Raw genomic sequence first — 26,570 nt, 5'->3', positions numbered from 1 at the left:
TAAGTTATACATTAATAAATTTATTTTTAACTAGCCACCTGTCCCGGCTTTACCTGGGAGCAATTTTGGTAAATCTAGACGTAGGACATGATCAATAAAAAATACTACCGAGTTATTTATTTTGAAAATAATCAAAATTTCGATCAATCTGGATCCAAAGTGTCGAGCTCATGTACAAGATGTTTGTGTATTGATGTATGCCATGGGACAGGAGGTACCACCACAAAGCTAGTATTAGTATATGTAGTTCTCCATACTCGTTCGTTTAATTTAAAACATCAATTCAAATATTATTTTTTTAGTCAGCAATAGAAAACTATATGTTTCATATGGATTCATAATCTATTTTAAAGATATAGTCTTTTAGTTTAGGCTTGCAAAACAACTATCCTTATTTCAAAACATTACAGGTTCTATGCATGGATAAATTTTTAGATAACTCCAATAGTCACAAATGGTGGTGATAGTAAATATACCGCTTCATCTAATCGATGATAAAACGAACACCAATGAAAGTAATAATAATATGAAATATATATGTCTTTATTTACTATACGTATAAGTATACATAAAATAATATTAATTAATTACACTACGTCGACGAGCGATCTTCAAATTCTCCATGAAGCCAGTCCCTTTGGTCGCAACAGTTTTGCCGAAATTTTTGTTCTCGATTAGCTAGTTAGATATTTAAGATGTTAAATGATTATTTTAAATAATTAAGATAGAATTATCTATTGCTTCGACACAGTCGCCCGTGGATCCGTATTCGATAGATGCAGGTGTATTCGTTGTTACCACTATTGGAGTGAACCTTTAATTCGACTATTTTGTATGGATTCTTTGGTTTCTTCTACAATAAAAAGAAAGAAAAAACACAAATTGCATAAGTGTTATACAGTATTATACAGTACTGTACCGAGCATGACAAATTTCGATTTACCTGAACATCGAAGTATTGTAGAGGAAGGCCAGTATTGTCGTAAGTAAAATTACCAAAGAAGAAGGGGTTGGTATCTTCCAAGCACTCCAATCCCTGAAAATGCGTAATAAATCCTTGAAGTTTTATTAGAAGTAAGTGAACAATGGTATGAAGGAATAGAGTAAATGATCATATGTCTTAGAAATGTCCAAAATTCTTAAAAACGTTATTTATTTATTTGCATTATTCCTATGGATAACATTCGTTTATAAATACGAATACTGTGATTTATACATGTACACTGCATTCACCTCACTATTCAAAGTAATATTTTTTAATTGTAATATACGCTGCAATTTACCCAAATGGAAAAGTCTTTGGGAGCAGTGCTTGTTTCTCCCGTAGGTGATATCGTTTCTGGAATGTGTTCGAGACTGATGCCGGAAACATACACAGAACCAAGTAACTGTATGACGACGCTGCCACTGCTGCCTTTGAAGGCCCAGCATTCGCCAGGAAGAACACCAGTCTGTGTAATCAATCATGTTTGATAATATAGAGTCTAAAATACTAGTAACCATGATCACGCATGTCACTAATACAGTGTTTTTGTTTTAGATTGGAGTGCGTAAGACTTCTGCACTTAAAATACAAAAATTAATAATTCAGAAACTAGACGAAACGAGTCAAATTAAAAATTTTTTAAATCATTTTCATGCGTCCAGTTCATTTTTAAAATTACACCCACGTGATTCGATACGCCTTAATATAAAAATAGTGTAATAACAAATCAAGACTACATAGTTCAAAGGTGTGGCGTGCCCTAGGTACCACTGATTAGTGGCGCCTTCATTAAATTAATGCCTAAAGCCAGCCTCCATTGACATAGACTTCATCATTGCAAATTCCTGCGTCTAAGAACCGCAAATAATAATAAAAACGATTTCTAGCAACCTGAATTATAGCTTGAGGCGTGTTTTGCTGTTGGCAAAGGGGAATACCAAACAGTTTCAGTACTGGTGCTCCAGCCGAATACGTTTCCGTGTCCCTCGTGGAGAGGATTGCGCCGCCTAAGTATCCCAAAATAAATAGATCAATTTGTAGCTGACTTATGAAAGGGGAACTTAATTTTTTTTTCCTCATAAACCTGAACTTCCGAGAGCGTAATCAGTCATTCCAGTTTTGTCGGCGTCGTATGTTTGCAATTCACTCCTCACCAAATTTTTCACGCTCTCTGGAGACATAGCCTTTAATAACGCCCTCGTGTGCGTATCCATTCCTGTTTCATATAAATAATCAGTTATGATTATTACGATAAAGAACGAAAGGTATGGTGCTGTGACCAGGGCCGTGACAACGGTACAGGTGCAAGTATTATACAGGGTGTCCCAAAAATGTTGGAGGTCCTTGAAAGAGGTGGTTCGGGGGGTGATTTGATACTTTGAACTTTTTCTGTAATTAAAATGTTGTCCGAGGCTTCGTTAAGGAGATATTAAGAGAAAACCCCGACCTAGACACAGCCCTGGTCGTAACTGATACGTCATATCTTATTTACCCTCGGACACTTCGTTTCTTAAATAGAGAATGGCCTCGGACATTTTTGGAATCACGTGTCCAACTTCTTTCAACTTACTCTTTAAATCGTCTCGCGTCTCCATTACGTTCTTTACCTCCATCTAAGGGAACATTGCTTAAAGGTACAATTTAAAATATTTATAAACGAGAACAAACAACGGTATACTAATTTACCGAAAGTGTATTCAAGTGCACACGAAGATTCACCAAGTCGGACCTGATTATTTTGAAGGTCTTGCTGGCTGAGTATTTGTCGCACAAGTGAGACACGGACATGGCTGAAATTTGCAGTGGGATGACTTTTATTTCCAATAATCGAGACTTTTTTAAATTTACAAGGTTCTCCATAAACTTGTAATCTTTCATTGATGTCTCTCAACCCATCATTGGAATACACTTCTAGGTTCATCGTCTTTCTGGTTCGACGACCGAAAAATTAAGCATACTTTAGGAATTTTTTTCGAAGTCTATAAAATGAAAAATGATTCCAATCTTGTTTCTATTAATAATACTACTCAGAAAGAGTATACAAATATTTTTGTATAAACTTCGTATAGTTTTTTATAAGCTTTAAACGCGTTTTAGAGATGTTTTACATAAGATAAGACATACATCCATTTAAATCATAATTCTTTATCTGAATCTGTAAAAATACGAACTTGTGTAAACATTCGATGTCTAAATGTAACTAAAAGTGTATATTAATAGCATAATACTTTTGATATTTATTTAGCGTACATCGACACATAGGTAAACCATGTTAAACGTCAATATTCGTGAAAGGATAAGCAAACATTTCAGACAAAATCTTTCCTAAGTGCAGTGGGTTCCAATGATGGATTAGTTTACAGTTTTAATTTATTAATCAGAGGGAAACGTACCTAACAACGATGTAATGACGCAAAATACAAATGGTTTGATGAGTTTACAGTACCAAGGAGATTGACGAGAGGAATTCAATATAGCGGCTGGACAGGTTCCTCCATTAGCGCAGCAGTGAGTTTGTCGAACGCTCATCGGATCGTCCTCATAATCACAGCTTTGATCTTTTGAAGGACCGAAATAGACACTCTGCAGTTTAGATTCTATATCAAATTTTGTCGAGGTTCTGTCAGCTCGGCCATTAATCGCACGGCTAGTGGCTGAGTTCGGCTGAATGAGCTTCAAAACAAACTTCAGTTTCTTTCTACACCGAGCGAAATCTTGGATGTCTGTCACCTTTCTTCAGAGAAAATGAAAATTCGTTTTTAGTGCAACTGTTTTCGAGTGATTTTTAAGACTGGTTTATGACTTTTAAGCATTTTTCCTCACTGTTATATTTTATTCTTATTCAAACGGAACGAAAGTTTTAAAAGTTTCTCCTTACTTGTTAAGGAGTTTATCAGTAAACGTAGAGTGCAACGTCAACTTTAGTAAATTATGCTTATCTTGATATCAAGATGAAATTTGTTGTTTCCAAAAGATAAACAATATTATTTATAATTATTTTTATTCATCATTATTCAGGATCTCAAGATTATTTTATTACAATATATAGTACATCGACCTTCGGGTGACTTTGAGAGAAATCAAGATAATGACAAAAACTGAGATTAAAACTTGACATTTTGTTATAATATATCACGGTTATATGGTCACATCAATCACTTTATAAAGTTATCAGCGACTCAATTTAATATTATTTATTTCAAAGTTTGTATTAACTTACTATCACGAAATTTGACGCGACTAGTATTATTTTTATCAGGATAAATAAATGCGTCACTAATGTCCCACTTGACAATGGTCCAAGTCAAATGTTTGGAAAAGTTGGGAATGTATCCCTTACTTTGTATTACACTTGACGTATCGTCCAGAAAATACAAGAAGATGGCTTCTGGCGACGACCTAAAGCTCCTCTTTCAAACTGCAAATCGAAGGAGCATTTTATTTCATTATATAGTTCATTGTATATTTTATTGTATAATTGCATAGTCAATATAATTATATAATCTATAATTACATTATATAGTCCGAAATCTATTTAATCATAGAGACTATATCTTTTCAAGACTAATGAGCTAAAACAATCCTCTTATTCAAAATTTTCAAAAATTGACTCACTTCAGAGCCACAGGTCATCTTCTTGGAGCAGAGCAGTACAATTATAGAAAAAAGTATTTACTCTAATCACTTTCGTAATTATATCTTTAATAGGGCGAACAGGCTTATGTACATTGTATGTATATGAAGGCTATCGTATTTCTTGTTCTTTTTGTACATTTAAATACGAACAATTGATGTTCTTAAGATTGCTACCATTCGTAGACGGAATGCCAGAACACAGTTGGTACAGTTCTTCGTATTCTAGGAGAACTATATTGTGGTATCGAGTCTTACGTGTTTGCATTTGAATCGATGACGGACTCTTTAGTTGAACTATGCAGACGGAATGTTAGAGGACAATATTATCACATTAGGTACGCAGTATACCATCTTAGCATGAGAGTACTATGTGTACCGTGAACAATAAATATAAACATGGTCTCGGAGCTTTCACTTGTTGTCAGTTAAAATTCTTCAGGGATGTATGTATTCTCACGTTGAGCCTGCTCTCGAAGTCGTAATCCCTGTACTGGTTTTGAGCTCTCAGGAGCACTGCTTTCCCTTCCTCGACATTCTGAAATATAGTAAATGAGAAGTACCTAAATACTATGGTGATTTATTATATTTATGATGACATCTTCTATATTTTTCTTTTTGTTTTTATATTTGCCAGTTTAATATTATTCAGACTCCAAAGTATTAAGTCTCATAATTTTGCTCAGACTATGAATGTTCTAAGTTAGAAGGATGACAAATTCACAAAGAAGGGATGCATTTCTTTCTGATATTATTAAAATACTCATTTGCAAAGCCAACTGTTTAGCATTTCTATCCTAGATATATAAATAGTATCCTATAATTATAATATCCTATGTTACTCTTGATACTAATATTTACTTGCCTGGAACCGCAAGTTAACTTCCAGCATGCAATTACTACACCAGGATTATATTTCTGGCCAGTACAGCAATAAATAAAACAAATGTTTAAAGACATCTAACAATGATCATAATAATCTATTAGATAGTAGAAATTCCACCCTTTAATTTGAATTTTGTTAGAATCGAATCGGACGAATTTACGCCGAGCTACATGGTACAATGAGGGTAATATTTAATAATTATATATTTAAAAAGAAACAATTGTTTAGGAGTATCTAACAATGATAGTAACTACCTATCAGATAGTAGAAGTTCCACCCTTTAATTTGAATTTTGTTAGAATCGAATCAGACGATTCTACGCTGAGCTATAACACCTCGAAGTTTCCTATTTTATAGACAATTATAAGAGAAGGACAGACGTAGTGACCTATATACATACAACGTCCTTGCAAGGCCATTCCAATTCCGAGAAATACTAGTAAATTTGTAGTATTTCCTGGAAGGAACACCCCTCTAAATTCCTTGACATTCCTTGACTCCTCAAAATTCTTTGAAAGAGAAACATTTATAGCTTTTTTTCCTTTCGACCGATTTGGATGAAATTTGGTATATAGGGGTTATCGGGGTCGCTGATTCCAAATCTGAACTCAAAATTTAATGTTAATAATAAAGTATTTGAGACTATTTAATAAAGTGTTTGAAACTATTTTCACATCTTTTGCATGTATAATACCATTAATCTGCTTTCACACACTTAGCCAAGATCTCGTTAACAATTACTCTTGAAGGTGGTAAAGCAATATGATTTATAATAAACATGATATTTCGATAGCAACATAAAATGATGATTTTAATAGAAAATAATCGCTGGGACCATTAGAGAGATGTACCATGGATCCCAGTTGTCTTCTGCATGTACAATAATCATGTACCATTTTTTATTACTTACATTAGTGGCACAAAGCGCACTACCAAGTTCATAAAGGGCAAATGCGCTGACGTGTTGATCATATGCGTCGTTGGACCGATTACGACGTCTCAAGCAATTTCTGAAGCATTCGATGGATGCATCCTTATCACCGAGGTAGGAATGCGCTGCTCCTTCGATCAAATCGGCTAGCCCAACCATTGGCTCGTCTGATCGATTTCCTTTGCATTCTTAAAATAAAATAACAAGTAAATAATTATTATATATTCTATTATATTATGCAGGGTCTACCCGTTAAGCTATGCCACCATTTTTTAGGTATTTCCGATAGTACAATTAAAACATGTTTTAGACAAATGTTTATCAGTTCTTGATGAGATACAGGTTCGTATATTTTTAAATCTGAAAAAATGTGTATACTCAAACTAACAGACATGAATATCTAAACTTGACACGTACAAGGAATTACATTTCGCTATCTACCATTTTATTACCTAGAAGTATTCCTCGGAGTGACTCTGGCGAACAGGACGGCATCGCGTTCCATAAATAGAGTAGTTCGTACACCAGCAATCTGTAGTACAGAACAGTATAAGGCTGTCCAGTTTCTTGGTCGACCAGTTTAGGTGCCCGTCGCAAGATGAACGCCCCGAGTTGCGTCTCTCTATTCATTCCGTTGGCGAAATGAAGAATCTTTCGATAAATCGTAGCCAGGATGTCGAACTTGCCGATCGCTCCGTAACAAACTAAGGAACAAAGTCATCCAAAAGTAACTAATGAGAACGAGCGATAAAGTGGAGAAGTGTATACAATAGAACCTCGATTACTGCACCAAAACCTCGTTTACTGCATGGTGTGGACAAGTGAGAGGGGCGGGGTGGGGGGGGGGGATGGAATCTGTGTATGAATACTACTCGCTGGATTGGTTACCTTGATTATCGCAGGAGTTCAGCATCAATTTTCTGTAACAATCGAGGTTCTAGTTTATCATTTACCGGTTCCTAAATAAGCATAGAAGCTCTTCGACCATCTAGACTGCTGTCGCAGTTGCGTCAAAGATCGGTAAGCCTCTTCGTAACTGAGGCGAATGAGGTGACACCAAGCAACTTCGTGCAGACACAACAACTTTATCTCCCTTTGATTCGAAGCTTCGACAGCTCTTCCATACGCTTCGAGTGCACCATTCACGTTCGACTGCAATTATAAGATCATCGTTAAAACGATTATTTTTCGCAGTATAATTAATTCTCCCTGAGATCACTTTTGCTGAGTTCGACTTTTAGAATTTTTAAGATCTTGGTGATCTGAGATTGCATATTTGCAGATCAAAGGGGGCAGTTATTTGTATATAACAAGTGGAGAGCAATTGTTTAAGTGAGAAAGCAATAGAATGGGAGACATAAATTTATATGAACAAGATATTAACTAATTAAGCGATTTAATTTAAGAATGTGCAGATTGAGAAGCCATTTCAGAGTTTACAGACATGTTTACCTCGAGCCTCTCTATTCGACCGGTGAAGAAGAGGAAGAGGGCGGAATTGTTGAACTCCGGGCTACATTCAGCAATCAGCTGTTTTGCAGTGTTTACACCGGCTCGCAAGTTGCTTCCATCGAGAGCGAAAAATGGACGCACAATTGTGTGATACCAAAGCAAAGATAGACTGCAATGAACGATAGGTCAAGTTTACACTTTAATATAAAAAATTAAAAGTGGAATAGCTTTAAAATTGCATTATAAGGGAAGAGTATATGGAGTACTTAGAATGTTAAGGGGGTACTCTTTTTTTCTGGGTCAGAAATAGACTTTTTTTTTATTGCTTAACACCCTTAAAATATTTCAAGCAAACATACACCCTTAAACTACCATAACAAAACTGTTACTAAAAAAAACAGAACCTCAGCGACTCATCCAATATCAGAACTAGAATGAAAGGCGCGTAAATCAATGTTCAATTTACGTTAATTACAGCGATAAGATACAGGTGATCAAGGATACTTACGTGGCAAGAGGAGCACGCATATCTTCGCTGAGACGTGCGTTCATCAGCGCAGCTAGACCAGCTTCTCTATCGCCCTCGAACCCCAAAAAGTGAATCACTTTCAAAAGAGAAGGCGGCAGTAAACTGACACACAGTTGGTAAATTCCATAGCCGAAGCTAACCGCAGACATCAGTCGGGAGACCTCGGTAGGTTCCACAAACCTGCAAAATACGTCACTTTTCCAACCTCTGTTAGTTTTCCAGGAACAGCATTTAAACTCATCATCAACCGAAAACAATAACAGATAAGCAAAATAATTAGTATGCTCTGTTCAGTGTAGCTGAATCGAATCTTAACACTTCTAATTACCAGTCTCTTCAGACACAGTCTAGCTTTTAGAAGAAAATTTTCTTCATTAGGGTATATTAATCTAGGCCGTCGGTAATTTTTTACACAATATTACTAAGTTTATCGTAAGTCTTATCTGTTTCCTCAAACTGAACACTAAGCAGACAACCAACAACACGGTTAATAAATTCAAAGAACTAAACACTGCGATCGAAAGGCCTGTAAATAAGCTTCTGGTAGATAAAGTGTTAACATTTCAACAGCCACTTAGCTTCTGATGAATATTGACTCTATGCCATCGCAGTCATCGACATGTTTTAGCAATTCGCGCATAAAAAGTGTAGTCTTCGATGTTTTCAAGTAGTAATTCTGACGCGAGTGGCGTTTATTCGGAATAGAAGCAATTTAAAGGGTACCACGATGAGGAGCAAGATATGTTTGTAAGAAGAAACAACAATTACGGTGTCTGTTGTTCGGACGTGATGCCAGTGAGCGAGAAGAACATTGATAGTGAGCTTCGCAGACCTGATGGGGACGTGAATGGCGTCAAGTTGCTGGTTGAACCGTTGCAAGACGGTATAGACCATTCCGAAGAACCTGGACTCTGTGGACTTTGCAGGGAGTAGGAAGAACCGTTGCGCGTGGGAGTGCTGCATCTTGTGTAGAATTGCACTGAAAAATCGGGGAAATCGTTTTGTTTCGAAATTAATTCATGGATAATTTCAAAATTTATTCGCAAACATTGCCATGCAGAAATGATTCACATTTATTCGTTGAATTTATATATTCTAGTATATCTTCTACCCTCGGATGGGAATGCGGAATACATATTAAACAATCAAAAGGACGGAAGCATTACTCTGACGTGTAATGGAAATAGGAAACTGATAGAGAAACATAAAATAATAACAACAAATTAGATAATTATAAGCAATGATTATTAAAATAATAATAAATACAAATAAAGTTAATGAGGTACGATGAGGATGTTCTCTCTTTAAATAAAAGTACAATCATGCCCCTAAACTGTTTCCTTTGTAAATAATATCCATACATAAACGATCGCAGGCAACAGGGCACATGGAAATATTGATAGCATTCGCGGATAATTGTCAAACGCAGTTTCGTACCAGATGAATTAGCACCAAATGTGCGCTGATACAACTGGGAGATTTGCGTGTGCGCGTGTTGATAAACTCGCCAGGCTTTACGTAACATCCAACCACCGCGCACGTAGCCAGTGAGTTCTTGTTGTAGTAACGTTAATATCGCCGAGCACACCTGCGAGTCCGCCAGCACTATTTGTCTTTCCAGTCTATCGACATAGTCTTTCTAGAATATTCATTCCTTAATTGGCATTTGCAGATGTACGTCAAGCGTTTCAATTTAAAATAGAAAGAAGAAACATTTCTTCTAAGAGTAATTACGCCTGTTTCGTCCGCCCTGAAGACTCTACTCTTCATGGACTTCAGCCATCCTATGTCGCTCGCGCATTCCCTCTCCATATCCTTCAGAAGCAGAATAGCTTGCTGGAGTTTGTCATCTTCGAATGTCATCAAAGCGTTCTAAAAATTTATGTTAAAATTATTTACTGCTTTGCCTATTTTTAGAACGTGCAGGGTGTTTTAAAAATTGTAAATATAAGAAATCTTAACTGATTAATGGAAGTGATAGTACAAGATTAGTAGAAGAAGGAAAGAAGGCTTGATAAATTCCGTTTTTCAGATATTCAGCTGTTACAAATTATAAGTCACTTGGATAAAACACGAAGAATCATTTTAAGTTATACAATAATGCTAGTCAAAAGATCGCCAATTATCGATATGCGAAGCACGCGTAGAGAATATTTCTTCGAAACTAGCAGAATCAAATGTAGTCGCATGGATGGGATAAAATGTTTTTACAACTTCCGTCTGCTTCAGCTGAAGAAACATAAACAGTGATAGTGATAATTCCTGATCATGAATCCGAGCAAGAAATTTGATCAATACCCGAAGCTCTGCGCAATTTAATCGACTGAAACTTTAACAGTACTTTAGAACCTTTTATCATCCAACAGAACACGTAGAAATCAAAATGTTATAATCCAAATGAATATTTCAAGCGAATCTTCATCAACCAAATCGGGTGGGTACAAGTCGTAATAAATATTTTTCGTCTAAATATTTAATTATGCAATTAACACGTTAGCCGTTTATACACCTTATACGGTGGCACGCAATGCAGTATGCGAACGTTATTGCAAAATTCCTTGTTTAAAATAGAATTGCCCGCGTGCGATCAATGTGACCTGAAAACCTTTCTGTATTTCGTACTATCTATAACAAAAATTCAATAGTGACATGATTAACTCTCCTATTATCGCCCCAAGAAATAATCATCATACATTACCCGTTACTCGCGTACCATAAATAAAACGAAGCAGCGACCGGCTTTTATGTGAAAGCTATGCGGGTGTCCAGTAAATAGAGCTTCGGCCTCCTCAGTTTTGTTATTTAAAAGAAGGGAAATCCCCAGTCTGGCGGTGCTCCATTCCTTCGCGTCCTCAGATTTCTTAGCCATGATTCTTTAAGTATTTCTTAACTTTTGTTAACGCAGATGACTATATTTGAAAAAAAGCGGAGAGTACCGTAGTATCTGTGTCGTAGAACACGTGTGCGTTACGTCTGGATTAGGTACTCGAATTCTCGAAGTTACTTTCAAGAAACAAACAGTGACGGTGTTTTATGTTTCGCACAAACTTAACAAAAATTTCCCCAAGGTTAAAAGCAACGCTATTGCTTTGGGTTGTCGGCGAATTTACGTCACGGTGCTGGGAAGCGCGTTCGGGTTGCCGTATCATCGTGGATAAGCATGGGAAACATTCTTCCCACAACTGTGGCCATTTCCCCCATTATAGTGCTCTGCGGGAAAGGAAAATCAAAGGTGAAATCTTTCGTTGTAATCAGATAAAATGTTTCGTTAGAGAAAAAGGAGCTTTTCCTACTAATGCAATGCACCACTTCCGTCATGGGTATCGGTCACTTTCCACAGGCAGTAAGTTGTAAATTTCCATGGAAATGGAAAAATTGAAAAATTGAAAAAGTAATTAAAAAAAATGAAAATTTTTTTTAATAATTAGCGAATGTTTTGAATATTCACTCACGAGATCGAGTCGAACGCAGCTTTTGAGGTGTTTATTTCGATTTAAACTCGAAAATTCTAATTATACTTTTAGTTTAATAATTTCCGCTTTATATTTATTATTATTGGATTATCTTTACTCTAAAAGCAACGTGAGTTTCGTGTCGAGAGTTTTACGCGATTCGAAGACTAACATGAAAAACTGAACTTTACAATCACTATTTCAAGCGAATTTAATTAAGAAACTGTTTATAATTATTTTGTAAAATTCGATTTCGATATCAACGAAGTGTAATTGTCTCTCTATCTTTCTATGGTGCCACGAGTTGACTAAATCCTCTCGGCGTAGCGCATTGCTGCTGCCACCACTGCCAGCTTTCTGTATATATGTATATTATTGATTTTACACTATATATGTTACGACCCTGAAACCATATTACGCTACCGGAGAAAAGTTCCTCCCATGTGATTTTCCGAGGTGAAAATTTAGAAAAAGGACTGAAATAAAAGAAATAAATCAATCGGAATACTGTTGTATTGCAGACAATGTAATGATTAATGTATAAAATAGCACCATGAGATTTCTATTCCACAATTTTTGTACGATATTGATTCCGGCTAAAATAGCGATTTCCGTCTTACATATTTATAAGTGATTAGCTTCATGACATTTATATGAAGGTATATTACAGCAGTCGCACGTTTGTTATATAAATAGGTATATGAGTGTGCTACAAAAGTTGCCGAACGTTGAAGAACATTCGACGCTTTTGCATTTTAGGAGGAACAATATTCATATCTTTTAGAGATCTGTGCGAAGCAATTTTACACAGACTTCAATGAGATGTTTGATAACAAGATTGTACTATAAAATCTGTACATTTATTTACATAATTTTTTTAAATTAAATAATACTATTCCTAAGCGGAATGTTAAATAAATTCTAGTCCCTCGAACTTCTTATCTACTACTTTAACTTCCGGCATTAAAATTACTCCATCGAGTGTAAATGCCGTGATGTACGTGGCAGTCTGTCCTTGATATTCTTCGGTTTTAAGAGCCACGATAATTGAGTCTTGAGAGCCTGGTAGAAATTTGAAACTCGAGAAACCTCTAAGTGGAATTAAAGTACCAATTTTGATAACCTGAAAACAAGAATTTATCAATACAAAATTTTATTTTATGACCCAATAAATGCGCTGAGTCACAGTATAAAGATAAAGAAGAGATAAATAAAAACCTTGATATCTACAAAATTTTCATCCGTCATTAATAAAACATTACAACTCATTGTTTCATCTGTAGTTTCATTGTAACGTTCACGAGAACATCGTCTTGGTAGAAAGAACCAACTTTTATGTATATCGCTCCAAGCTCCTGATTCATGAATCACATAACCTATTAAAAAGGTAGTATTTAGTAATTAATTTTCGTAGTCGTATATAAAATAATTGTATGTGAAATGAATAATCGTGTACCCGGATACTCAATATCGATGGCTTGCCTTAATCGTTTATAATTTGAAATCCAATTCAAAGAATGAATTTCACCACGAGGAGATAATACTTTTATCCATAGTGGATTATTGTGTAAAAATTCTCCTGATGGGGTAGTCCATTCTTTGCCCATACTGCCAATGTATAGGTGTTCGTCTTTAACAGTTGCCCATTCAGATTTAAATCCTGGAAATGAATTCATATATTTAATACCAATATTCTCATAGATTAACTAAAACTACAGACGATAAGCTCGACCTACCTTTAGAGTTTTTGCCATTACCATCCATTAATATGACCCAAGGATATGCTTCCTCTCCTTCGATAATGTATACTACTCCGGTACGATCATCGAAAGACAGTAAACGTCCATCAAAGGTAACTAATTCTGACAATTCCATGCCACGTCCTTTCATAGTTAACGATGATGTTAACATATGGTTTCTATCATCCCAAACGATAGAAAGAAAATTCGTGGTAGGATTCCAAAAGAGACTTCCAGTCTTCATGATGCTGTGCCACACATTCTTTTTGTCTAAACTTTTGGAATCATGATCAAGATCGCTCACCATACCTATTCTATAGGTAATTCCATTTGAAGTTCTAATCGGAGTCGATAAAGGGTATGTCTTATTGTACTTGTGATACCGGCACTGAGTTAAATACTCATTCGATGTCGAAGAACGAATACTTCCACGCAACAAAGGAAAGCCGAGTAAAAATAAAGGAACACTCAGTAATACGAAAATTAGTGCCAAATATTGACTTTGAATACGAAAAGTACTGTTGGCAACTCTGTAGACGTGCGGAGTACGTAATGCTTGCCTCCAGTCACGCAAATATGACATGTTGTCTGTATTTCCGTTCTGCATTCGCATCCGTTTCATTTGTTACACTAAAAAAATTAACGTCAAGCTTATGAGCATGTTTAAACTGACAACTAAAGACTTAACCTAACATAACCTAACTTCTTTCGTCGCCATAGTTGACGACGATGAAAGGAAAACGTCGACAAGTGCATTCTGCGCCATCTAAAATGGATTAGAGTTTAAATCATGTTAAGAATAATGTCATACAATATGCCGTCTTTCATAACTTTCTATTTAACATCTAATGAGGTTATTGAGAATTTTCAAAAAGGATACTTTACAAAACATTTAGTGTACTAAGAAATGCAACTTGTAGAAGAATGTGATTATGGAAGAAAGAAAAGGCAGAGGCGTGGATAAGGTATATTTATGTATTGAATAAATGCTTTACAAAAATTGGATTGAAAAAGTTTTTATTTTTTTGTTAATTAAATCTTCCGTATTGTACAAGTTTTTATATGGGTGATAGTAGGCATAGCGACGTAAGGGGAGTTATCAACAATCATTTCAATATTTCGTTACATTATAGTGGTTCATCTTTACAGCTGTGTTTATTATTCTTGTAGTTAACTCTTCCCAAATTCTATAATATCACAAATAGCATTTCAAATTGATTAACGTCGTTTATGTTTCATATTAAACGTTCTGTGCAAAACTATGTTAGAGTGACGATCATTTTAATTGTAAACGCTGTCTATGAAAGATGCTTGTATTCAACTTTTTGGGTTGGCACCGATAGGGTTAATATGGCGGATAAAAATAAGAAACGAGAACGTCGGGAACTTTCTTGTATCGGAAAGGTATCAATTTATACCGTGTCAATAGCGATGCAAGCGGCCGCTTGCATATTCTTGAACGTTGGGGTTGAACGAACGAGTCTGGGGTGAAACGAATCGAGGGGGTGGAAAAGGGGAATCGAGAGGAGGAAGGGAAGCGTACGAGGGTGGCAAAGTACTCGTCAGTCGTGTAACGCGTTTCCCGCCGAGTACATCGGTTATATTGGCAATATATTAAATAGCGGCCGCATTTCCAGTTTCCACGTGTACCTCGCGTGTGTCTTATGAGATCTGATTGCTATTGGCTATCGCAGTTCCGCGGCAACCTGTATTATCGATTGAACGCGTTTTGCGCACGTTGCCGCAGTTACTTGTGGCACCGCGCTACCATTGCACGTACAGTACTACCGTCCCGTTGTTTACGTCCAATCACACACAGATTCAGATCGATTTATCATTTCAAAATTCACGTCGTCCAGTGTACCATCTCCTGTGTCCTCTGGATTAAAATGCTTGGCGTTCATCGAAGTCACTCCTCGGTACACGCTTGCTGTCAAAATCGCCGTCTAACCGCCATGTTTCATTTCAAATTCTACGTCACGTGCATCGGTGAAAAAGTAAACTCTCTGCCCTTGTCTATTTGTTGACATCGGTAAGGAAACACGCCATTTACGAACAGTATGGCCAACTTGTTGATAGTTTCATGGATTGGCCAAATTGCAATGTGAGATTATTTCTAATATCGTCTCGATGTGTTTCGAGATCACTGATCGATTCTTGATCTGTTTTATCGATGTTGGGTGTTTTCGATTTACAATCTGCCGCCACAACTGGGAAGAAGGGGTCGGTTCTGTTACTGCACGGTGAAAATTAAGAGTAGAAAGGACAGTTGCTTCGAATTACATTCAGTGTTTAGGATAAAAGTATTCGGTATGATTAGTGAAGATATTTTCAAATATACATCATACGTGTGATACTATCGGATGTGTTGTGCGTGATTTCGTTGAAACGTAATTACTGCGAACCAAAGTTTTCGGGCGATTATGGTGTTACGGTTAACATCATGTGATACTCTCCTTTTTCCGTTCGTGGATGCACACTCATGGAAAGTTACAACGAAATCATCAAATTCACGGTGTAAAAGGTAAGGTGTAAACTATTACATTACACGAATAGAATTAAATGTTACAGCAATTACGCTCGTTGTACATTTTACGTGTGTGTATTTGATTGTCAGCTCACGATTTGTTTCGATTTTAACCAAAAACGGTACAACAAAATCGCGTCCTCTTGTAATTGTTCAGAGATTAGATATTCTGTCCATTTCTAAAAAATTTCTTTTAATTTTCAATTATTTAACATTTATCGTCAACCCTTTTTACTTATGTTTTTTTTTCTTTATCACTTTCCTGTATTCGGAGACAATTCTGTATTTTTTGTTGAATAATTTTTGTGTAATTCTGCAAACAATAAGATATATTCGACATGCTGTGTTGGAAGTATTGCAAGTACTCTGTTTCATTTATCTACATAGTGATCTATATGGTTGAATAGTCTAGGTAGCAATAGCAATTTAGTGATAATAATACAAGGAACAAATAGTCTAACTATTGTAGAATCAGCGAAATATATGCAGATCTACTATAGGGTTAGGTTAGAAACAATCTTTCAGCTGAAGCTTGCATTTTCTATACAAGATCAGCATATTATTTTACATGTTATCTTTCTTATATTAATCCGTGCGATACAGACATTAAATCGATCAAATAAAACATACAAATATGTCTCATAACTTATAATACTTATTGTGAAATTTTTCAATTTTTCACATTACAACTGTCATATCTTCCAATATAAATCAACTCTACAGCATTTAAACCGAGTATGTTGCTCTTGTCTACATTTATTACGTATTGGTGAATGCAGACCACATTCTACATAGAATGGTGAAAGTGAGAATGTATTATACAGTAGGGGTAGATCGGGAACTCGGGCATAGGGTTAAAAGGACATCATCTGATCCTGATCTGCAGATGTTTCATCCGAATTTCAATAATCCACGTGACTAAAAAATTTGCATTAACCTCTTTTAATCACAAGTTATTTCTTGTTTTTTTTTTAGTTTAATTTTTGTAGCATAAATTTTGCCTTAGAAATATGTGATAATAATCCTAATTTTCAAGCTAAATTTTTCAAATAATACCTAATATATCTTAAGACACGTGTCCAAGGGAATATGATTATTATAAAATTTTCGCTATTTTAGCTAAAAGTATAGATTTCACAGTGTAGGTTTGAAGGTGCTTAAGCAGTATAAATTGGCGTATAATTATGATTATCAATTAATCTCTCGAGTGCCAGTTATCGAGTTATTATTATTTATTAAAATTGTTGTTGAAGTTAACGGTGCCGGATTTATCGAGATCTGAAGCTAATAGTTAAGAGGACCCTTCTCTCTTTCTAAAATATTTTATGGAAGGCAAATGCTATTTTTCTACAGTATTATTCTCCGTGTAGGCATTTCAAGCGTCTCAGCGTGTGACGAGCATGCGAATTAGTGGCGCTACAGGGCAATAACAGAGTATCGATGAAATTACAAAATAAAGCAAAGTAATTAGATTTTTTAAACAATATAAAACAAGTAATATCTCGTGTAAAGAAGCTACGCGAAGCGAGACTACTTGTATCGGGAGTTGGTCGTATTATGTTTAAAATAAAGTTATCGCTGGCCAACTCTGGCGTCGAATAACGTTCTAGACAGAATAGGATATAGACGGAAGGTAGACTCACCCGTTTCATAGTTCGCTGCAAGGGTCCGAGGTAATCTAATGCCGTGGTAGGGCTAGTTGTAAGAAGACACCAAGGTATTACGTAGGAAGCATCGGCCATGACGTCGTGTCGTCGAACGTTCTTCAAGGTTGTCGACCTTAGGAGCGTCTCGTATAAATGGTCTGCTTGCACGAGACGTAATTGTGCTTAGAAGATGGCGTAGGAGGAGGACAGATAAATGGGATAGGAAAAAGACGGAGCAAGTGTGCGCTTGGGATAGGGGGATGACTTCGTGGGGGTTGGTCGAACGACAGTGCTGAGGGGTGAGTTTCGGTGACGTCGTGCCGAAACGGAGGGTAACGAATGAATGTAGACGGAAAGCAGTTGGAGGGAAAAGGGAAAGTGACTGTATAAGGATGGTATGGGAGCTCGCGTGGGTGCGCTGGTTGCATCGCGGTTATATAGGTTTGCACTTTCTATTAGAACTTATTCTAGCCTGAAAACTGTCGCTATAGTAATGTTTTCAATTCTGAAGTATATTATAATTAGACTGTGAATTTTGTTTTGTTTACAGGGAATTCGAATGTGCAAGAAGCTTCAAAATGCATACAATATATAATAATATAAAAGAATATTGAAAGTGAAGTTCACATTATAATATTTGCAATATTGAATTTTCACTTTTCACTCATTTTCACTTTTAAAATTGAATTTAGTTGAAATATTTCCCCTCGACAAAATACTTCATAAAACTTCTTAAATAGTTCACAAGGGAACAGAATTTAAAAAACATAGTAACTCATTCATAACGATAAATATGATTAGCGTCAAGGTTTGATTTTATTAAAGACGATAATCTTTGGGTGCTCTTCGGCACAACAGTCTATGTGTGTATAGTGGATGACTAGTCTGTACCCAACCTATCGACGATGTATTGCCATGGAAACGGCACCGTCGTCGCACAGCCGGTATTATGCTGCATACCGCATAGTTCGTACCATGGTAGTACAACGAATTTTCAAGTGAATCACTCTAGCACGTCCTCAAAAATGAAAGTAATCGATATTTTTCGTGTCACCATTTCTAGAATCCGTGAAACATTAGTTCAAATTACTTGGTTGTCTTTATTATCCTATTAGAAAGTAATGAGGAGGGGACATTCGATTTGAATGCATCAGGCTTGGGCCAATTTGATTCGAAATAATTTTAAATATAAAATGATTATTTCCAAAAATATTTCATTAAATAAAATAACACAAATGTATCGTACAAATGAAATAATTTCAAATGTGTTCTGATAAATACTTTATTTACATTTGTTTGCATGGTGTACAAAAATTAATAGAATGATTTTAATTTACGTTAATTAGTATAAAATTATGTTATATGTTAAATATACAACTTTCTATATTCTTTTAAGATGTTTTTTTTTTTTATTTCATCGCGTCAATCATCGATGACCAACGATAGATTCTTCGTTCACTGTCATATCGATTATCGGTAACCGACAGTTATCCCTTGTACAGTTACGATTAGACTTTGTGGATCCAAGCTTATAAAATTCGACTATAAACGTCATATAATGATAAACTGGGTCACAAATTAAGTATAAAATAGATCGGAGATTCGGTAGGAGCACAAATGAAATATATAATAAATATTGGATGTTGGTGTTGTAGGAACTGTTATACCGACCTCGTAATGTATCGATAGGCTCGTAGTGACCTCTTCGTTTAAGAACGGTGATTCTGAGAACTATATTCGTTTGAACCATCGAATTCGATACAATTACACACACGATCAATATTATTGAAGTGATAATATTATGTCAATATTATTGACATAATATTACTAAGTGGAGATTAAATGGAGATGTGTTTGCAGTAATATTCGTAAATAAAATCGAACTAAACATTATAATTGTATTTTATTTATTTTAAAAGTTTGGTTTTATTAGAAACGATCATTTTTTAATGTTCTTGGTGCACAATTATTTTCCACTCGTAGTTCGTTTTTGACGAGAACCACACGCCTGTAGGGCAAACATAAACAGCCTAACAAGGCACCTTTTTCTCTATGCTCGTTTTACATAATGTCCATATAAATGACTTGTATCATCTGGATATCATAAGATAGTACATTGAACTATAAAAAAGGGAACTGTAACTTTGGTTACTCAATGTAAACAGTGATGACTTCTAATCCTGAATCCGAGCAACGATTTTGATCAATAACCGAGGCATTATTGTTTACTTCGTATATGGTTCCCCATTCTTGGTTTAATTGGATTGGTAGTGATCGTAGAATGTTGTGTTTCAGGAAACGGACGAAAGAAGGTGGAATGAGGAGATTGAAACGGTGACCTCGTGCCACGCGCGGTGATGCTACTGGCAAGCGGTGTTTCGATACCGACCATCGCCGGTACCCTCGAGGAGGAGGAAGAATATGCACGTAGCGAGGCGAACAGCGCGCACTACGATGGCTATGTTACCGATCATACGGATCTCGCTTCCGAAATCGATATCGACGAATCCGAGTACAGGCGGGAGCTTCTCAACGATGTACGTACACATACATCTACAGTGGGTGTAGAAAGTATTCGTACACCGATCAATTTCCAAAAAAACTGTGTAAAATTATAATTTATTAACTTATTTTTTATAAACAATGACATTCTACATATTCTCGGAAATGTCTAAAATAGATAGATTACAAACAAAAATAGCTATTTATGTAAGTTGCGAAATTAACAAGAAAAAAAACAATTAATCGATAGAAATGTTGAAGCAATAAGTATTCGGACAACTGTTTAAAAGTACTTTATTGGAAATTTTATGTTTTCTAATTCGCACGGAGCAATAAACTAATGTGTTTACGTTACAAACTCTGCTGTAAATAGTTCGTCATAAGAATCGTTGAAATACTTATTGCTTCTATACTTTCACCCACTTTTCGCATCTTTTTGTTAATTTCACAAATTATATTAACTAGTAAATGTTGTTTGGACTATATCTATCTTAGAGACTTCTGAGAATATGTAAAATATCATTGATTACAAAAAAAGAAGTTAAGAAACTACAATTTCACACAAAAGTTTTTTGGAAAATTGATCGGTGTACGAATACATTCTACACCCATTGTACATGTACACACTTGTTACTATTAGGTGTAGAAATTGATTCTGTACCTTTATATTTTGTTTATACTACTCTATCTATACTAATATTATAAAGCGATAAAATTTATATGTAGGTAATTGATCAAAATTTGATATGTAAAGTTATAATTTCAATATTTTAATATTTCGTATCACATGTTCGTTTAAAGAATCTTTACGTAACAAACTTTTTATACAAATCAGAAACGTTGTTTTAAATAATTGGGTGGTACATAATGTATGAGAGATAAATATTGAGAAATACAACTTCCCATGAATGTTTAAATCTCGTTTTGGGTCATAAAGACACGAGGAGATAACTAAATTGCAAATGTTCCATGGTCCGAGTTGTTTAAAATGATTGCCAGCGTTTATCCGCTTTAATTTGATTACAGAAATGGCGGATGCTGTTTGATAAGGTACGTATAGGTACTTGGCGGCATATGTATTGCCAAAAAATCCCCCTACACGACGCACGGCTCAAGCGTGACTGATTTCGCTTCTTCAGTTTGATCCGGAGGGTTTTGGCGAGATACCAGTGGAGGATTTTTTGGCGGCTCTGAAAAGTCCCGAATGGAAAGCCGAGATACCCCCGAATAAACGGGATATTCTCCTCACCAGGGCAAAGGAGTCACGTGTTCATGCGGTGACGTTTCAGGATTTCGTCAATGTGGTAAGTGCTCTGCAAATTAAATTATTCTACTTTGGTATAATTCTACGAAGCCAGATTGTTTTGCCTGAAATACTTTACCATATTATTCTGTATAAATTATTACTAAACCATCGCTAAATTTTGGCATGAAATCTATAGAAAATTTGGGAACAAATATTTAGGTAGGCTTATCCTAGACACTTTTATCTGAACCATTTTTTATTCACATAGTTACATATATATCATTCTGGTTTATTTATAATTTATAAAAGGCCTGACCTAAATATATTTGTCTAAAACATGTTTTCATTCAACAAATTATATACATATCTTTTCATTTTATTCTTTTTATATCATTACTAAGATATCATTACTTCAGAACATCAATGTTTTAATCTTAAACCTCACATGAGCAGTAACAACCTCCTATGCTACCAAAAATTTGATTTACGTCAAAGAAAACACAATTTATTAGAATGAAACCACATAGTATAGCTAATATATTTACAATATATTCCTCATATTCGTAAAATTATACGTTTAAGGAGCGGCGGAATTCGTATAGCCTTTACTCTATGAATACAATAACATTGAATAATTTTTATTTAAAGAGATGCCATTAATAAAGTACAAACTGAAATATTCACCGAAAAAAGGAAAAACACACAATACTCTAAAAGAGCTATATATCTGTTAATTTTAATTTCGATCTGTTCCTTTCTGTAAAGAAAAACAAAATTATAAAAGAACCGCAATTTTCGGTCCCGAGAGCCCATTCCTCTCGAGAGCGTGTGCCAAAAATAAGCTGGAAACTGAGGCCAGATTTTTATCTGGTTTCTTGAAAAGCACGCCTCGTAGGAAGCAAACGGAGAAAGGAAACGGGGGCTAGAAAAAGTTCGCGACAGTTAAATAGACTTATTCCACTCGACGGGCAAGTTCGGAACTTTTCATTGTCCGTTTATTTGTCAATCCGAAAAATGCGGCCGTTTTTGGAATTTCGTTTTCACGGTATTAGAACGACAACGAGGAGCTAAGATGTATGAGGGGGAGGAGTTTGGAGGGAGGGCACCATGCGACCAGAAACTGGTAGATAAATATCGGAACAATGATAATCTCGACGTTTAAAGGTATAGTACACCGACGGGCGGCCCTTTGTTCGCGTTCAAGCTTGCTGACAAATTTTTGGCGGTTCCCTCCCTCTCCCTTTTTTTTTTACGGTCCTGGGGAAGTAAGTAAATCCGACGTTGAGTGGCAGAAAATTGTCCACGCACAAATAGATCTAGTTTGAATCTCGGGTTAAACGAGCGGAATTAATACGCCAGAAATTTCATCTGTGATCTAATAATTACTAATGGATTATTCACGTAAACATTTTACAACCAATTAATGATGCCTTGCAAAAGGAAAGAATTCATATTGTTTTCTTATTGTTGGTTAATTACTGCGGAGACCAATATACCTCGCTTTATTTTAGGGATAATATTTTCCTCACAGTATTGATTTTAGTAATAATTTCATACATAGCTGTACAGAGACTGTTTACATTGCAACGTTAAAGTTTGTTGGATAGGATTGATCACATTGCGGATATTCACATCTTGAGTTTCTTTTTCTTTTCTTTCTTGAATAGACACAAATCTCTTTATCTGGTTTACTCGGCTTACTTGGATCACCGAGATAAAATTCAGTTGAAGATCAGCGATAAATCTGGGATTTGCAAATACCTACGTTAAAGGGAAAGGGGAAACCGTTGGAGATTTTCTTCTGTTCCGTATATGAATGTTTCCCTTGTATGAATAGATTTTGTTCCATGAAAATATTTTTCAGATATTCTCATCACTTGAGCTTGTTATTCAAACATTCATTCGGATCGTTCTTTCCCAATGTTTTATATCAACCAAACTTACTAGAAATATCAACTGTTAATAATTATTTGTCGATACAAAAGCTAGTTTGAAATTCACACGTGAAGGTGAAACTTTGTTGTGTAAATATTTATTAGTAATACTTTTGAATAAAATAAATTCAAGATGAAATGTATAAGTAGCATTTCTAGTAAGGAATGTAGAAGGACGTTTTGTAATTTATCGCAAAGACCGCTTTATTCATCTAGTTATTATATAAGATATATAATAACTAGATATTATTAGTAGATAAAGACCACTTTACTCCTACAAAATTTTGTTTTTGATATACGTACATGTACGATACGGGATCGACGGATCAGGTGAAGGTAAAGTAGTTATTTACTTTAAGCAAGAACAAGAATATATTTAATATACAATAAATGGATAATACATACATAGGTCTTTACAGGTTGGTAGGCTGATGTCAATGACTGACTTTCGGCTCTTACCACTTAATCCTCTAAACAAAAGAGATACGCTTCTGGGCGCATGCGCGTGTGTCCATGGCGCCTGCTGTTTGTTTTAAAGGCTATGCCGCCATTATCACGCTATCCTACATACATGTACTTATTCTTCAATTACCAAATCATTGTTTATTGACTTGCGAGATAATGAAGGTTGGTGTATTTATTTTTCACATAATTTGTGCAATCCTTTATTTTTCTCCTTTTTCGAGTTATAATCGTCGTGCACAGCTTAGTGTCATTTACCACGTAGTGGCGATTACTATCTTTTTCACGACGATCGCAGTGAAAAGTGAACCGTGCGCTCTTCCAGCCTGTTCGCGTTTGTTATCCATGGTTGAATACCAGGAATTTCGTTCTTTTACTGTAAGAGAGGACGCGGGATGATAGGATTAAACCCGCAGGTGGTTAAAGGTAGACGCAATTATTCAGGAGCTTGGAATCGCAAGCATTCTCTCCACGGTAGTATGATTTATGGGCGACGGGATCGAACGACGGAAACCAGGATTTCCGTGGCATGCACCTCTCTCGTTGCACTATATACCGTTTGCATACTTAATATTTTACACGAACCATACACGAACGTGATAATCTCGTTTGTAGCGCGATCGAGACTACGCATATTTTACCATCGCGGGGCGTTCTATCAATTAAAACGCGAAATTTCAATGTTTTTTCAAGTTTTTCTACGGAAATCGTTCATCAAATTATTAGAGACATTCAGGAAAAAACTCAGCTGTGAATTAATGAAATAATAAATTAATTATAATCAATCATATTCAGCGAGAATTTCGTTGACGAGTTTTTAATCGAAAAATTACCATTAAAATTTTCAATTTCGTATGAAACGTTCTCGTTTATATATTAAAATTATTACATTTTTATTAATACATTTAGTTTTTTTTTTATTAAAATCATCGCATATTTATACAAATTCGCAGTATTGCAGTAATGATGTATTAAAGTGCTTAATGTTGATTAAAATGTTCAATATGCTTTTGAAATTCTCAATTCTTTATGAATATTCTCAATACTTCTCAGTTTTTTTTTATTATGAATATCCTCAACGTCGAGATAAAATTCAAGTTTTTCTACTCGCATTTTGCTGAAATTATATAATTAATTCTACATAAAATTATGAGTTCGACCAGTAAAATTAATTCAATTACGTTCGTTTTATTCGTTGTCCATTAAAATAAAATTCTAAGTAAACGTATCACAGCGTTTCACTAAAACTCGAGTGGCCAACGTAGAAACCACGTGGAACGCAACAAGGGCAACAAAATTTAAAATTTCCCTGCAGGGTTCAGGGGGTCTGCGTGTCGCAAAAGCAGCTGCCGTATCGGCGGGGTGGAAAGGCAAAGGTGCCCAGAAAGACGCGACTCCGAGTGAAAAAAAGTCAGGGAGGACTTAATAAATAAGTCTCCTCGTAGACGAGTGACAGTAGTACGATTTATCGTCGAGATTTACGAATAAGAGGGAGCACCATAGCGGACGCTATAACGAGATGAAAGAACCAAAAGTGGAGGCGAAAGGAGAGGAGAGAATTTTCTTAAATTGCACTTTGTAGCTCCTGAGAGACCTTACACAGGGATTTCGACGCCCACGGCGAGGGATAACGAGGCGAACCTCGGGGTCCTCTCTTCGTGGAGGTGAGACACACGTCGGTGGGTCTCTTCGTGGCAATGCGCGCGGCCCACAGGGACATAATTGATATCCGGGAAGAGCAAAGGAGAGAAGAATGAACCTGGTGGACCTCTTTGGACGTGGCGGAGAGCAAGAGGAAAAAATTACCTTACGCAGGGGCGACCCCCGACACGAAACGAAGAAGGACGGAGGACCACCGAGATCGTGTTCGGAATCATCGACTTGCCGAAACTCTGGCAAAGGCCACCTAAGCGCCGACTATGCCCTTCTTTTATCTTCTCGCTTCTTTCGACGGTTCTCCCTCCTTTTCTTTAATGGTCGGTTCAGCGCTGGGCAAACATCCAGTGACCACCTACATCCGAACTAATTGCTAATCGCAGCTCGCCAAAGGATCCTCCTTTCGTATCTTTATCTCTATTTTTCGTACGTCTTCTTCGCTCGAGTCTACGCCCATACGTCTTCGGGACGCGTGTTATTTATTGTAGACGATCGGACAGCTCGCACTTTCTATTGCGATGAAACGCGCCAAAGTCGGGGATATTCGAGTTTATTTGGTGTTAGATCGATCGTACTTGGCGAAGATGTTCGGGATTAGGAGAGACAAATACCAAAATCGAGGGATTCCTCGTATTTACTCAATGGTTACGATTCTCTGTGGAACCTTCTTTAGGCAGTAGAAGTGAAAAAGTCCTGTTTAATGTATTTAATAGACTGTGGATGCTTATGCAAATTCGTATCATTATTAGATTTAGCAGATGCTTATGCAAATTGATGTCTTTACATACACAGATAACGAACAGAAACATTAATTAAAGTATGATTTGTCTTCTAAATGTTTTAACGTGCATTTTATATTGATGTATTTATACTTGTCATAAATGCATAGATATTCGGAGTATAGTAATTAACAAAATAACGGAGAAGATACCGTGGAGTCTGATGAAGGCGAACATTTTTACAGAAACTCATCTTACAGATCTTAAATGT

General features: G+C 35.9%; 3 protein-coding genes across 4 annotated transcripts in view; 1 reads left to right on the top strand and 2 right to left on the bottom strand.

Annotated features, from left to right (window-relative positions):
* Positions 1-549: 549 nt before the first annotated feature.
* On the bottom strand, positions 550-12,286 carry LOC128875683 (tetratricopeptide repeat protein 39C-like). The gene is made up of 18 exons (XM_054121494.1): positions 11,869-12,286; positions 11,710-11,746; positions 11,130-11,626; positions 10,151-10,288; positions 9,842-10,055; positions 9,185-9,395; positions 8,396-8,596; positions 7,888-8,056; positions 7,389-7,587; positions 6,877-7,139; positions 3,379-3,568; positions 2,672-2,775; positions 2,478-2,598; positions 2,070-2,201; positions 1,877-1,992; positions 1,284-1,451; positions 944-1,036; positions 550-853 (listed from the first exon to the last, which is right to left on the bottom strand). The coding sequence occupies exons 3-18, from the start codon at positions 11,283-11,285 to the stop codon at positions 731-733; spliced, it is 2,598 nt and encodes an 865-aa protein (XP_053977469.1). The 5' UTR covers positions 11,286-11,626; positions 11,710-11,746; positions 11,869-12,286; the 3' UTR covers positions 550-730.
* A 404-nt stretch (positions 12,287-12,690) lies between these two features.
* On the bottom strand, positions 12,691-14,377 carry LOC128875682 (soluble calcium-activated nucleotidase 1). Its single transcript, XM_054121493.1, has 4 exons — positions 13,605-14,377; positions 13,325-13,528; positions 13,087-13,244; positions 12,691-12,991 (listed from the first exon to the last, which is right to left on the bottom strand). The coding sequence occupies exons 1-4, from the start codon at positions 14,227-14,229 to the stop codon at positions 12,779-12,781; spliced, it is 1,200 nt and encodes a 399-aa protein (XP_053977468.1). The 5' UTR covers positions 14,230-14,377; the 3' UTR covers positions 12,691-12,778.
* Positions 14,378-14,582: 205 nt separating this feature from the next.
* LOC128875681 (protein rhomboid) overlaps positions 14,583-26,570 on the top strand; it is a 435,457-nt gene continuing 423,469 nt past the window's right edge. Inside the window, exons 1-4 of one of the 2 annotated variants that reach the window (XM_054121491.1) lie at positions 14,583-16,131; positions 20,076-20,317; positions 21,309-21,332; positions 21,422-21,586. In XM_054121491.1, the coding sequence (XP_053977466.1) occupies positions 20,138-20,317; positions 21,309-21,332; positions 21,422-21,586 (369 nt within the window). In that variant the 5' untranslated portion in view covers positions 14,583-16,131; positions 20,076-20,137. Of the gene's footprint in view, positions 16,132-19,930; positions 20,318-21,308; positions 21,333-21,421; positions 21,587-26,570 lie in introns of those variants that run through there. The other variant, XM_054121492.1, reaches the window with a different exon arrangement.

Source organism: Hylaeus volcanicus, chromosome 4 (genome assembly GCF_026283585.1).
Source record: "Hylaeus volcanicus isolate JK05 chromosome 4, UHH_iyHylVolc1.0_haploid, whole genome shotgun sequence".
Classification (NCBI taxonomy): Eukaryota; Metazoa; Arthropoda; class Insecta; order Hymenoptera; family Colletidae; genus Hylaeus; species Hylaeus volcanicus.
Note: the sequence above shows the minus strand (reverse complement) of the source record. Positions and strands in the feature narration are given on the sequence as shown.

Excerpts from the sequence above, each read along its gene's own strand:
- LOC128875683 (XM_054121494.1), bottom strand. The coding sequence starts at position 11,285 with ATGGCTAAGAAATCTGAGGACGCGAAGGAATGGAGCACCGCCAGACTG. Across the intron at positions 10,056-10,150 it reads TCAGGGCGGACGAAACAGGC|AAAGACTATGTCGATAGACT; the intron begins GTAATTACTCTT and ends TGAATATTCTAG. Across the intron at positions 9,396-9,841 it reads TTCATCTGGTACGAAACTGC|TGCAATTCTACACAAGATGC; the intron begins GTTTGACAATTA and ends CCGATTTTTCAG.
- LOC128875682 (XM_054121493.1), bottom strand. The coding sequence starts at position 14,229 with ATGAAACGGATGCGAATGCAGAACGGAAATACAGACAACATGTCATAT. Across the intron at positions 13,529-13,604 it reads TAATGGCAAAAACTCTAAAG|GATTTAAATCTGAATGGGCA; the intron begins GTAGGTCGAGCT and ends ATTCATTTCCAG. Across the intron at positions 12,992-13,086 it reads AAAATTTTGTAGATATCAAG|GTTATCAAAATTGGTACTTT; the intron begins GTTTTTATTTAT and ends TCTTGTTTTCAG.